Source organism: Pogona vitticeps, chromosome 9 (assembly GCF_051106095.1).
Source record: "Pogona vitticeps strain Pit_001003342236 chromosome 9, PviZW2.1, whole genome shotgun sequence".
Lineage (NCBI taxonomy): Eukaryota > Metazoa > Chordata > Lepidosauria > Squamata > Agamidae > Pogona > Pogona vitticeps.
Genome location: NC_135791.1, coordinates 9585577 through 9598395, shown reverse-complemented (window position 1 = coordinate 9598395; position 12819 = coordinate 9585577). Strand labels below are relative to the sequence as shown.

At 42.8% G+C, this 12819-nt stretch overlaps 1 protein-coding gene across 1 annotated transcript in view; it reads right to left on the bottom strand.

Moving 5' to 3' along the window:
• Positions 1-5363: 5363 nt before the first annotated feature.
• CD164L2 (CD164 molecule like 2) overlaps positions 5364-12819 on the bottom strand; it is a 37712-nt gene continuing 30256 nt past the window's right edge. Inside the window, exon 6 of the mRNA XM_072979653.2 lies at positions 5364-6462. Coding sequence (XP_072835754.1) covers positions 6456-6462 — 7 coding nt within the window. The 3' untranslated portion in view covers positions 5364-6455. The remainder of the gene's footprint in view (positions 6463-12819) is intronic.

The following is a 12819-nucleotide window of genomic DNA, read 5'->3' as shown; positions in this document are numbered from 1 at the left end:
AACCGCTTCAGGTCCTGAGGAGAGGGATGAGAATGGTCCTTTGGGCATCCGTGATATCAGACTGTTAGATATGGAACCATTTGAGGTTGTTGTTGAGAAAGCACCAGCTGTGCATAATAAAAAGTTTTTCATTTAAGCAAGAAGCATCTCCGGTTGCCATGATCTTGAAATGCCCCATCAACTGACATTTGTGGAAGATTTAATTGCCATTATCTTAAATTCACAAGTCTCCAGCACTTTCCCTATGTTTTTCATCTTTTTTCCCTTACCAGTGAAAATCCATGAAAGCAAAAAAGGATGCCCATACAACGCCTTTTGACTGTGCATAGCAGGAGTCGTCAATCCAGGAGTAGCTGGCATCTTCCATTTGTCATTCTGCTCCGCATTTGCAATATTAGGGGTCAACCTATCTGCAACGATGATGGGAGCCCTGGAGACTTTGGGCTTCTCCGGATGTCTATGTCGCCTTCCCCATAGCGCCGTCGTTCAGCGAAGCTCCAACTTTTATTGCCATTCTGAAAGGTTGAAATGCTTCTCCCAGGCCAGCATCTTGTTGCAAAACTGAAGAGCAGAAAGGCGACTGTGTAAACACCTCCCTGCAGGTTCCTAGTCACATGACCAGTTGCACAGCCAGTCTTGGCACTATCTTTGATCAAGGACAGGAAATAACAAGAGGGGGATTCCCTTGAATGTGCAGGGGATTTCCATCTGTTATATCCACTCCCTCATCCGAGACAGAGGAGATCTTATTTCTCACTTGCACCCAGCACTTCCCATGACTAGCTGGCTGTGCTGTGTTCTCCCAGGCAGGAACAACATGATCAACAGGAACTGCAGGATAGCACAGTAGTTTTGGCATCTGGCCGAGGAGCCTGAGGCTGGGAGTTCAGTTCCCTACTGTGCCTCCTTAATAGGAGCTGGACTTGATGATCAATAGGGTCCCTTGAAGCAGTTTTAAGATTGCCCAGTCCTGGGAATGGCTGTTCATTACACACTTTGATTAGTCCTAAGGACTGGGAGGACTGGGAGGTTTGTTCATAAGCAGGAGGAAAAGAACATGAGATATTTAAAATAATAATAATTTTAAAAAACAGAACAAATACGAATGTGGGGAAAAGCAAAATGGACAGCTTTGTCCACTCCTACTAAATCTTTGTATCTATACATAGAAGCTGAAAAAGTATCAGAAATCTGTTTACTTTAAGGACGATACTAACACCAGGAAACGTACTTGGTTTCACCCAATTTAAACACTCATAAGTCCCGTCTTCACACTTTTCCTTCTCTTCCACTCCCATTTGCCCTTCCTGACACTGATTTCTGTCTCCCAAAATTGCTCTGGACTGCAACACCAAGAACCACCCAAAATAGAAGGGTCAATAGAGATACAAGAGATATTCATCGGCTTAAGCGGGGGAATGGGTAGCAGGCATTTCACCTTTCTGCTTCTAGCTCTGACCATTTCAGAGAGCTAAAACCATTTAATAATCATTCCAGTAAGGCCAATATAGAGATACATAGCTATCCTTTCTGTAAGCTGGGATCTCAACGGTAGCCATGCAAATTGTCACGTTTCTATTTCGGATTGTTTTAAAGATATTTAAAGGTAAGAGGACTACACTTCCCAGGATCTCCACGACCATCTTTGGACTGCAGCTCCCAGAATCCTCCAGGGGGCATGGCTGATCAACATCAAGCCAATCAATCGCTATCAATGCAAAACATGTGTCTAGTTCTGAGTAGTTTGGTTTGGGAAGGGGACAAGAACTGCCAGAATATCCCAGCCAATATGACCAGATTATATAAACCCTAGCTACATATTTATTTATATTAGGAGCTCAATAGTACTCATAGAAAATTCCATATTCCTAGTTTTTCCTGTTGGAGGAATGACCATTTCAGAATAGTCGGAATCTTGTAACCTGTGCTGTCAGTTGAAGTGCAATCCACCACGTGGTTTGAGTCAAAACAGCAGTACAAAACAGCATCTGTACAAAACTTCGTCTTTTAAGCGTTTGACATTTTGGAGATCTTTCGAAGTGGACAAACACACAAACTTTCTAATAGATTCATGAAAGGAATGTCCATTTCCATTGGATGAGGAAGCCTTTCACTCTTACGGAGTTAGAGACATAGAATCACAGAATAAGTGAATTGGAAGGGGTTTATAAGGCCATCAAGTCCAAACCACCACCACCCCGCTCAATGCAGGAATCCAAATCAGAGCAGATCGGACAGACAGCTGTCCAATTTTTTTCTTGAATGACTCCAGTGTTGGAGTACTCATCACTTCCTGAGATAATTGGTTCCGTTGTCATACTGTTCTAACAGTTAAGAGGTTTTTCATGATATTCAGCCCAAATTTCGCTCCCTGTAGCTTGAGCTAATTATTACATGTCTTGCACTCTGAGATGATTGGGAACAGATCCTGACCCTCCTCTGGGTGACTACCTTCCAAGTATTTGAAAAGTGCTACCATGTCTCCCCACAGTACTCTAGAAGAGGCTTAACCACTGCTGAATAGAGGGGGGCTGAAGAGAGGAGGAGTTGCACAATTTATACATAAATTCTTGAAACAGTTTATACATAAGGTAGTCACGATAGCCAGCTGCAATCATGTCACCAATTGTCATGTGGAAGATGGAGCCGTTGTCTTTCTTACAACTCAGGAGGATAGGACCAGAAGGAATGGATTCATGTTACAAGCAAGGACACTTTGACTTAACACTTGAAAGATGCCCTTAACCATGAGAGCCATTTGTCAAGGGAATTTACATGGTGGACTTTCTTTCCCTAGATATTTTAAAGCAGAAGTTGGATGGCCACCTATCAACTTCTAGAAATCTAGGTGTGGATTTCTAGCACTGGCAAGGGGCCCCCCAAAGATCCTGCACTTGATTATCCTTGGGATCCCTTCCAGCTCAATGATTCTGGGATCCCTCACCACTGACTGTGCTTGTTCAGGTTGATAGGAATTGCAGACCAACATTGTCTCAAGGGTCAGTGTCTCCCAACTCTACTCTAGTGATTATTATTATTATTATTATTTTCTTGCAATGATGTGTACATTTCTTTTTGGCTTCTCCAGCAGTCTACCAAGCTCGTGATCCTAACAAAAAAGGAGATAAAATTAGTCCGGCATGAGTTGTTTTTGAGAAACCCATGCTGAGTCTTAGGACTTACACTGTCCCTTTCTAAGTGCTCCCAGACTGACTGTTTAATGGTCTGTTCTAGAACCTTTCCTGGTATTGATGTCAAGAAGATTGGTGGTTGCCCAGATCTCCTTTCCCCTTCTTTTGGTAGAGGGGAAGGACATTTGCCCATCTGCAGTTTTCGGGGACCTCACCTGCTTTGCAAGAATTTTTGAAAACAGAGAATCTGAGATTACAGCTGCAAGTTATTTTGGTACCTTTGGATGGAGTTCATCTGGCCTGGAGAGTTAAATTCATATAAGGTAGCTAGGTGATCCCATACCATCTCCTTTTCTATCTTGTGCAGCTGTCCTCTCATTTCCTCCTATATTTGCTCCCACCAGCTTGGGCACTATTTTCCTTTTCTTAAACAGAACACAACACAACACAACACACACACACACACACACACACACACAGAGATAGGCATTAACAGCTCTACCTTCTCTCTGTTGCCCCTTAGTAATTCCCCATCCTCTCCATCCATCAGACCAAACATTTCCTTGTTCTTCCTTTTGGTTCAGATGTACATTAGTTGAAAAATCTTTTTTATTCATCTTTTAAAAAGCTCTTACATGTTTGAGCTCATTTTGAGCTTTAGCCTTCCCACCCTTACCTGTACAAATATTGGCAACCTCTTTGTACTCTTCCTTAGGGATGTGCCCCCTTTTCTACTTCTTATAGATGTCCCTTTGAAATTGTAGCTCATCTGGTAGCTCTTTATGCAGCCTGGTTTCTTTAGATGTCTCCCACGTAGGAACCCCACAATCCTCATAGGAATTTTTATTGATTGTACTTTCTGCCTCTCACTCTTAAGACACTCCTTTCCATAATCGATTCCCTTCTCTTTGGGTTATTCTGTCCATGGGATCTAACTCAGTATTTCTTTGAGCTTATTGAGATCGGTTTTCCTAAAATCTAGAGTGCAGGTTATACTATTCTCATCTCACAAGAGAACATGGCCACTTTCACCTAGATTTCCCACTGTTTGCATATTATTGAAATTCTTCTCTGCTAGTGAGGACCAGCTGTAGGATAGTTAGTCCCATTGTTGCTTCTCCTACTTTCTGGAAGATGGAATTGTCAGCAAGTGAAGAATTTATTGGATCTTACACTACTAATGGAGTTGGGCATCCATCAAACAGCAGCTGGGTAGGGTGCAATTAGACAGGCATTTAGCCTACTGTTGGGTACGCTGTGAGGATGGGTTGGTTCACTCCCTTTTTCCAGTGATCACACCACATAATTACTGGAGCAAACCAAATTGTCTCCAGGGTGTTCCTATCCACACTTTTCTGAACTCATATCAGGAGTTTCTACTTTTTTAGTGCAAGTAGGATTGCTGTGGTTTAAATCAACTGTGGGCAGTTGCTCAACCATCTCTTTAAAACAAAGCAAAGAAAAGTGCTTTTTAAATAAGTGATCTGCCAATATCCTGAAGTGGCTCTCTTAATCCACTTAAGGATATCAAAAATTCCTACCAGAAGGAGCTCATGGCATATAGCAGTGGACCTCAACCCTGGGCCTCCAGATGTTATTGGACTTCAACTCCCAGAAATCCTGGCCAGCAGAGGTGGTGGTGAAGGTTTTTGGGAGTTGTAGTCCAAGAATATCTGGAGGCCCAAGGTTGGGGACCACTGGCATATAGCATCTCTGCCAAACACAAGCAACCCTACTTACCCTACACCACTCCAAAAGAGCCTGTGCAGACAAGCCCTCAGAGAGCTTTGGCTTGCACACAGTATAGGAATCTCATTAAATATAGTGTTTATATTTTCTTTTAGTGCTCCTATTTGCATTTAGTGGATGTATCCGAATTTTGCTTCCCACAATGCCTGCATGCCACTGTGCAAAATCTTTGTGATCCATCTGTGCTGTAATGCCAGATAATTCGGAGCAGCTTGACATTGAATGGCCAACTATGATTCGTGAGCTTTCTAAAGAGTGGATTGTGGAAGAATCAGAAACTGCTAACACTATAAGGTTGCTATAGGCTAACTCAGATGCCTGTGTTTTGACTCTCCTTGGACAAATGCTTTATGTGGAAAATCATGATGAATGTCTCGTAGTCCAGAATTCACACTATTGCTCACAGAGCATCAGGTGACAAAGCTATGGCAGCACCACTCCTGTAATCAAAATCCTCCCCTCTGTACAAAGCACAACACACAATACACTCCACAAATATTTCATTTTATTTTATCTGAGAGGTCCCTCCTCCTCTTTTTCCTCCGTTGTCTGTTATTTCACAGCTCCTTCAATGGGGCAGCTCAGATGTGGACTCTTTGGGATTCATTCTTAACAGCCAGTCCAAAACTGGTTGTATTTCTTGTAAATTGTCAGTTTTTGCTCCATCATTATTTCTGACATCAGAAAGCCGGCTTCGGAGTTTACGTGCAAGAATGTGTGCAAATGAGACTCTTTGCTTCTTGTGCAAAACATTTAACATCAAGACTCAAATGTCTTGATGACTGCACAAGACGTCCACCTTTTAAAGTGACCTCGCTAAAGAAAATGCATGGGAAAGAAAAGGGTATACAGTGAAGCAGCTCGCGTTGCATCCAGTACGCCATGTTTGGTGCAGGGCTTAGGAACAAATAAACAAGGGTGAGCAAGAGAAGCAACTACAAGCGAGCAGGCCACCTGTTTGGAAGGGGCTCACAATGTCTTTCAGAGGATATACTGAAATACTAGCAAAATATCTTTCAAAACCTAAGCAGTCGTGAGCAGCTCTCTCCTGCACATGAGTTGGTTCAGCATTACATGCAACGAGGAGATCAAGAAGAAAAACAAAATTCAACCAAGTGGGCAATTATCAGTCAGAGCCAGAGGGTAGTGAGAAAAGAAATAAATTGTGTTTTGTAGGTTTAAAGTAAAAAATAAATAAACCAAAGCAAGTTTACATGGAAAAAAATAGCAGCCTCCAGTTGGTTGATGAGTTCTCAACCCCGCCATTACACATACCCACTGATGAAGCAGACAAGAGTCCCTAAGGCTTGAAAGTGCCAATAAAAAAGGTCTTATACATCGTTGTGCCATTTCTGCAGCAAGTTGAAAGTCTGAAGGCCCAGACATCCAAGCCAATTAGCAACACCCATGTGTAGCAATGGGGCTGCATAGGTTTAGTGCAGATCATCTGCTTCAGCAGCTCTCTCTGAAGCAAAGAGAGTATCCTGGCTCCATGCAGCCAGTCCGGGCACCTCTTCTCCAGCTCCTCTTCCCCACAAGAGAAACACGTCAAGACAGCTCCCTGGACACCGGCCGTCAGATCCTAATACAACAGAACAAATGGGAGAGGGGAAGAGGAAATCAACAAGCCAAAGGACAAAGAGAAAAGGTGTCCTTGGTTAGCCAGAATGGTATCTATATATACTTTACCTCTTTGTGTGTGTGTGTGTGTGTGTGTGTGTGTGCGCGCGCGCCTTCCTCAGTACAGGAAACAAGAATTACAACTTGGAGAACAAAGAAGGTGCAACTTGAGAATGACCAAATGTACTAAGATTACAGTGGGGTCTCGACTTACGAACTTAATCCGTATTGGAAGGCAGTTCTCAGGTCGAAAAGTTCTTAAGTCGAATCTGCATTTCCCATAGGAATGCATTGAAAACCATTTAATCCGTATCTGCTCTTTCCGTCCATAGAAACTAATGGGAAGCTGCTATTCCGCCTTCTGCCACTAGAGTGGAATATTTTTTTTTCTTTTTTCCTTTTAACCTAAGATGACTTAGCTTTAAAAAAAGGGGGGAAAAAGAGTTCGTAACTCGAATCTAAGTTCGTAAGTTGAGTCCATATATTCTATGAGAGCGGTTCGTAAGTCGAAACGTTCGTATGTCGAGTCGTTCGTAAGTCGAGACCTCACTGTAAATACATGCTGAGTCCACTTTCACCATTTCAATCATTATTTGCAAAAAACAATTTACATCTGAAATTCAAAGTCCCCGTCAACAGGACAACAATTTGGCATCTTGCTGGCTTTCATTTTGGCAGGAGTCTGGCTTGAGAAGCTGTCAACTGACAGATCTGATGTCTCAAATAGATAACCACTGCCACCACATGCCAACTTTCAAACAGAGCTCTCAAATAGTGTAAAAACACAGAATGCTAAATAAAACCAGCTACAAAGCAACAAATATGTATATCAATCATTCAAAACTTCTGAGAGTTCTTTTGGAAATATTTTACATGAATATTTATGCAGAAGGAGAAGAACTGGATGGTAGCGTGATCATCACATGTCTAAGATGACCATCCTGAAGTTACAAGTTGGTATTTTTTTTAAAACTTTGCTTCCTATGTGTTGGGCAGGTGCTGTATTTATGATTCACTGGATTTATGGGACTTATTCCCTAGGAATTATATTTTAGTCTTCAGGAGTAATTCCATATCCACTCTTCCTGGTGTAAGCCCCACTGGATTTAGTGGAATATGACCTTCAGTAATGATGTATAGGTTTGTGCTGTCACCCACAATCTTACATATGCTTAATTTGAAACAAGATCCATGGCAAACAGTGAGTTTTGATTTCCAAAGAAACATGCATAAGGATGCTTTGTTAAAAACTAAGTACAGTTCTGATGTTAAAATTTCCGGTTATGGGAGAGGTCACTGGGCCACCAAACCTGTAACAGAAATTAAAACTGAAAAGTATTATCAGAATAACTTTGCAAGATAGGAGCAGCCAGGATTCCCCAAAGGAGATTAGTGGTGTTGCAGTTTGAAATGATTTTTTTAAAAAGTTAATTACTATCCTTTTAAACAAATAAATAAATATGAGTGGACACTACCAGATTATTTCTGAAGACTGAGGACAAGAGATTTGCCCTTTATAATGCAAGAGTGGGGAACACGTGGTCCTCCAGTTGATGCTGGACTACAACTCCCATAAGCCCCAGCCAGCACAGTCAATGATTAGGAATGATAGGAGCTGCAATCTGATTAGGAATGATAGGAGCTGCAATCTAACCATACCTGGAGGACTGCCCATTCCTCAACCCTGCTTTAATGGTTCAATTTAGGAAAGTAGCGCTGGAGGGGAGGTGGGGTCGGACAAGAGAATCACATATTTCTCTCCTCTCCCATTTTATACAATAATCTTAGAATTGCAGAGCTGGAAGGGACCCTATGGGTCATCAGCTCCAGCACTATCCCTGTTCCTGAGAAAGACAGAGATCTTGGATTACATTCTAGAATAATAAAAAGACAATTACAATAAATTATCAAATATATGGCTGCTTTTCCCCCACTCACCCACCCACTTCCCTTTTTTTTGTACAATAGAAAATATATCCAAGAACAGACCACTCAACTTTCCTGCAGATGTTCTTCCCTCCCTGCACCTCGCTTCTTAAAAACAACAACACCTGAAATGGCACTGTTGCTGTTTCATTGCTGGAGAATAAGAGGCTGTCTTTTTCCATGAAAGGAAGGTGTTGTTTTGAGATATGGATTGAACATCAGCCTCTCAAGCCTATCCCCTCTGGCTGTGCCCTCTCCTGTGGCAGTGGGTTGTGGAGCCCCTAATCCTGTACATCTGGAGGGTGTTGGATGGAGAAGGCCGATATAAATGTTATCCTATACTTCCTTTGCCGTTAATAAGTTCAGGGTGCACTCCCTATCAAAATGAAAAGATAAAAAAAAGCAGTACTATAATATCCAACCAAATTCTATATAAAAACATGCTACGTTCTGCATAACCAAGCAAACCTGTTGGTTTCAGACAACCTGTTGTACCCTGTTCATGTACAGCAGTTAAAGATCCTTCTCTCCTTCCTCCATCAAACTCTAAAAAGCTGGAACTACTGGAAAATCAGCAGTTGTCCAGATTCTGAGATGAACATTGTCCATGTTTTCAAGCATATCACCACCGCCATAGACTAGTCAACAGATTGGAGGTTGAAGTGAAACTCATTGGCTTTAACTGGCCCTGCAGGATTACAAGGGATGGGGCAGGGACTGTGAACAGAGACATGTGTAAGTCCTTGTGTAAGGTCTTACAGACACACACCAATAACTAGTTTGTTCACTTGAAATAGTGCTATAATTAACTGAAGCACAAAAAAAACCTGTCTAAGCAGTAGAATTCCGTGTTGCTCAGTGGTAGAGTTTCTGATCATGGGGTGTTCTTGGCAAAGATACTGGAGTGGCTTGCCATTTCCTACTCCAGGTGGATTGCGTTTAGTCGGAACTCTCCACTATGTCCTGTCCGTCTTGGGTGTCCCTGCACGGCATAGCCCATAGCTTCTCTGAGTTACTCAAGCCCCTTCGCCACGACAAGGCAGCAATCCAGTCTGCTGAGGAGACTGAAATTGAACAATTCTATGAAGATTTACAACACCTTCTAGAACTGACACCAAAGAAAGATGTTCTTCTCATTCTAGGGGACTGGAATGCTAAAGTAGGGAGCCAAGAGATAAAAGGAACAACAGGGAAGTTTGGCCTTGGAGTTCAGAATGAAGCAGGACAAAGGCTAATAGAGTTTTGTCAAGAGAATAAGCTGGTCATCACAAACACTCTTTTCCAACAACACAAGAGGCGACTCTATACATGGAAATCACCAGATGGGCAATATCGAAATCAGATTGATTATATTCTCTGCAGCCAAAGATGGAGAAGCTCTATACAGTCAGCAAAAACAAGACCTGGAGCTGACTGCGGTTCTGATCATCAGCTTCTCATAGCAAAATTCAAGCTTAGACTGAAGAGATTAGGAAAAACCACTGGGCCACTCAGGTATAATCTAAACCAAATCCCTTATGAATACACAGTGGAAGTAAAGAACAGATTTAAGGAACTAGATTTGGTGGACAGAGTGCCTGAAGAACTTTGGATAGAGGCTCGTAACATTGTCCAGGAGGCAGCAACGAAAACCATCCCAAAGAAAAGGAAATGCAAGAAAGCAAAGTGGCTGTCCAACGAGGCCTTAGAAATAGCAGAGAGGAGAAGGGAAGCAAAATGCAAGGGAGATAGGGAAAGTTACAGAAACTTGAATGCAGACTTCCAAAGAATAGCAAGGAGAGACAAGAGGGCCTTCTTAAATGAACAATGCAAAGAAATAGAGGAAGATAACAGAAAAGGAAAGACCAGAGATCTGTTCAGGAAAATTGGACATATTAGAGGAACATTTTGCGCAAAGATGAACATGATAAAAGACAAAAATGGGAAGGACCTAACAGAAGCAGAAGACGTCAAGACGAGGTGGCAAGAATACACAGAGGAATTATATCAGAAAGATTTGGATATCCCGGACAACCCAGACAATGTAGTTGCTGACCTTGAGCCAGACATCCTGGAGAGCGAAGTCAAGTGTGCCTTAGAAAGCCTGGCTAACAACAAGGCCAGTGGAGGTGATGGCATTCCAGTTGAACTATTTAAAATCTTGAAAGATGATGCTGTTAAGGTGCTACATTCAATATGCCAGCAAGTTTGGAAAACTCAACAGTGGCCAGAGGATTGGAAAAGATCAGTCTACATCCCAATCCCAAAGAAAGGCAGTGCCAAAGAATGCTCCAACTACCGTACAATTGCACTCATTTCGCACGCTAGCAAGGTTATGCTCAAAATCCTCCAAGGTAGGCTTCAGCAGTATGTGGACCGAGAACTCCCAGAAGTACAAGCTGGATTCCGAAGAGGCAGAGGAACTCGAGACCAAATTGCTAACTTGCGCTGGATTATGGAGAAAGCCAGAGAGTTCCAGAAAAATATCTACTTCTGCTTCATTGACTATGCGAAAGCCTTTGACTGTGTGGACCACAGCAAACTATGGCAAGTTCTTAAAGAAATGGGAGTGCCTGACCACTTTATCTGTCTCCTGAGAAACCTATATGTGGGACAGGAAGCAACAGTTAGAACTGGTCATGGAACAACTGAGTGGTTCAAAATTGGGAAAGGAGTATGGCAAGGCTGTATATTGTCCCCCAGCTTATTTAACTTATATGCAGAATACATCATGCGGAAGGCTGGACTGGAAGAAACCCAAGCCGGAATTAAGATTGCCGGAAGAAATATCAACAACCTCCGATATGCAGATGATACCACTCTGATGGCAGAAAGTGAGGAGGAATTAAAGAACCTTGTAATGAGAGTGAAAGAGGAGAGTGCAAAAAACGGTCTGAAACTCAACATCAAAAAAAACTAAGATCATGGCCACTGGTCCCATCACCTCCTGGGAAATAGAAGGGGAAGATATGGAGGCAGTGTCAAATTTTATCTTCCTGGGCTCCATGATCACTGCAGATGGAGACAGCAGCCCTGAAATTAAAAGGCGCCTTCTTCTTGGGAGGAAAGCGATGACAAATCTGGACAGCATCTTGAAAAGCAGAGACATCACCTTGCCAACAAAAGTCCGAATAGTCAAAGCTATGGTTTTTCCTGTCGTGAGAGCTGGACCATAAAGAAAGCAGACCGCCGAAGAATTGATGCCTTTGAATTGTGGTGCTGGAGGAGGCTCTTGAGAATCCCCTGGACTGCAAGGAGAACAAACCTATCAGTTCTAAAGGAAATCAACCCTGAATGCTCACTTGAAGGACAGATCCTGAAGCTGAGGCTCCAGTACTTTGGCCATCTCATGAGAAGAAAAGAGTCCTTGGAAAAAACCTTGATGTTGGGAAGGTGTGATGGCAAGAGGGGAAGGGGACGACCGAGGATGAGATGGCTGGACAGTGTCTGCGAAGCAACCAACATGAACCTGACACAACTCCGGGAGGCAGTAGAAAACAGGAGGGCCTGGCGTGCTCTGGTCCATGGGGTCACAAAGAGTCGGACACGACTAAACGACTAAACACACACACACACACAGTGGTAGAGTAGATGCTTTTATCTATCGATCGATCGATCGATCGATCGATCTGTCTGTCTGTCTGTCTGTCTGTCTGTCTGTCTGTCTAATTATTTAATTAATTAGTGGATTTTTTTATCCCACCCTTCTAGACAGGTCTACTCAGGTATTGTGCATAAACAAGTTAAAAACAACAATTAAAATCTACAATAATACAATAATCAAGATGGGAATAAACAGAAAAATCAAGAAAAGTAAAAGTAAAGTAATGGCAGGAGGGAAGGCTTGCCTAAAGAGCCAGGTTTTTAATTGGCTCTTGAAAACACCCAGCGAGGGTGCCAGGCGAATCTCTGGCAGCAAGCTGTTCCAGTCGAGGGGCCACCGCCGAGAAGGCCCAGTTTCTTGTTCTTTTTTTCCAGGCCTCACTCAGTGTCAGGCCCCTCAGCTGTCTTTCCTGGCTATGGCGAGCAACTCGAGTAGACCTAGGTGGGAGAAGGCGGTCTGCCAAGTATGGAGGTCCTAAACCGTTTAGGGCTTTGTATGTCGTCATTAACACTTTGAAGTCAATGTGGAAACGCTGGGTTCAGTCTCTCATAGAGCTTGGCAAGACTCCTTTTTGAAATCCTGGGGAGCTCCTACCAATACAAAGGTACGTAGTTGGACCAAGAGTCTGACTCAAACAAATCAACTTCCTCTGGAGGTTTTGTAGCACCTGATGAGGAAAGTGTGTGACTCAGTGGTACAGCCCATGCTTTGCTTTCAGAAGCCCCAGGTTCAGTTACTGGTGTCTCCATTCAGGAAAAAAACTCCCCTCTGACAATCAAAGTATACAACACAAATAGTATGTTGTTAGAA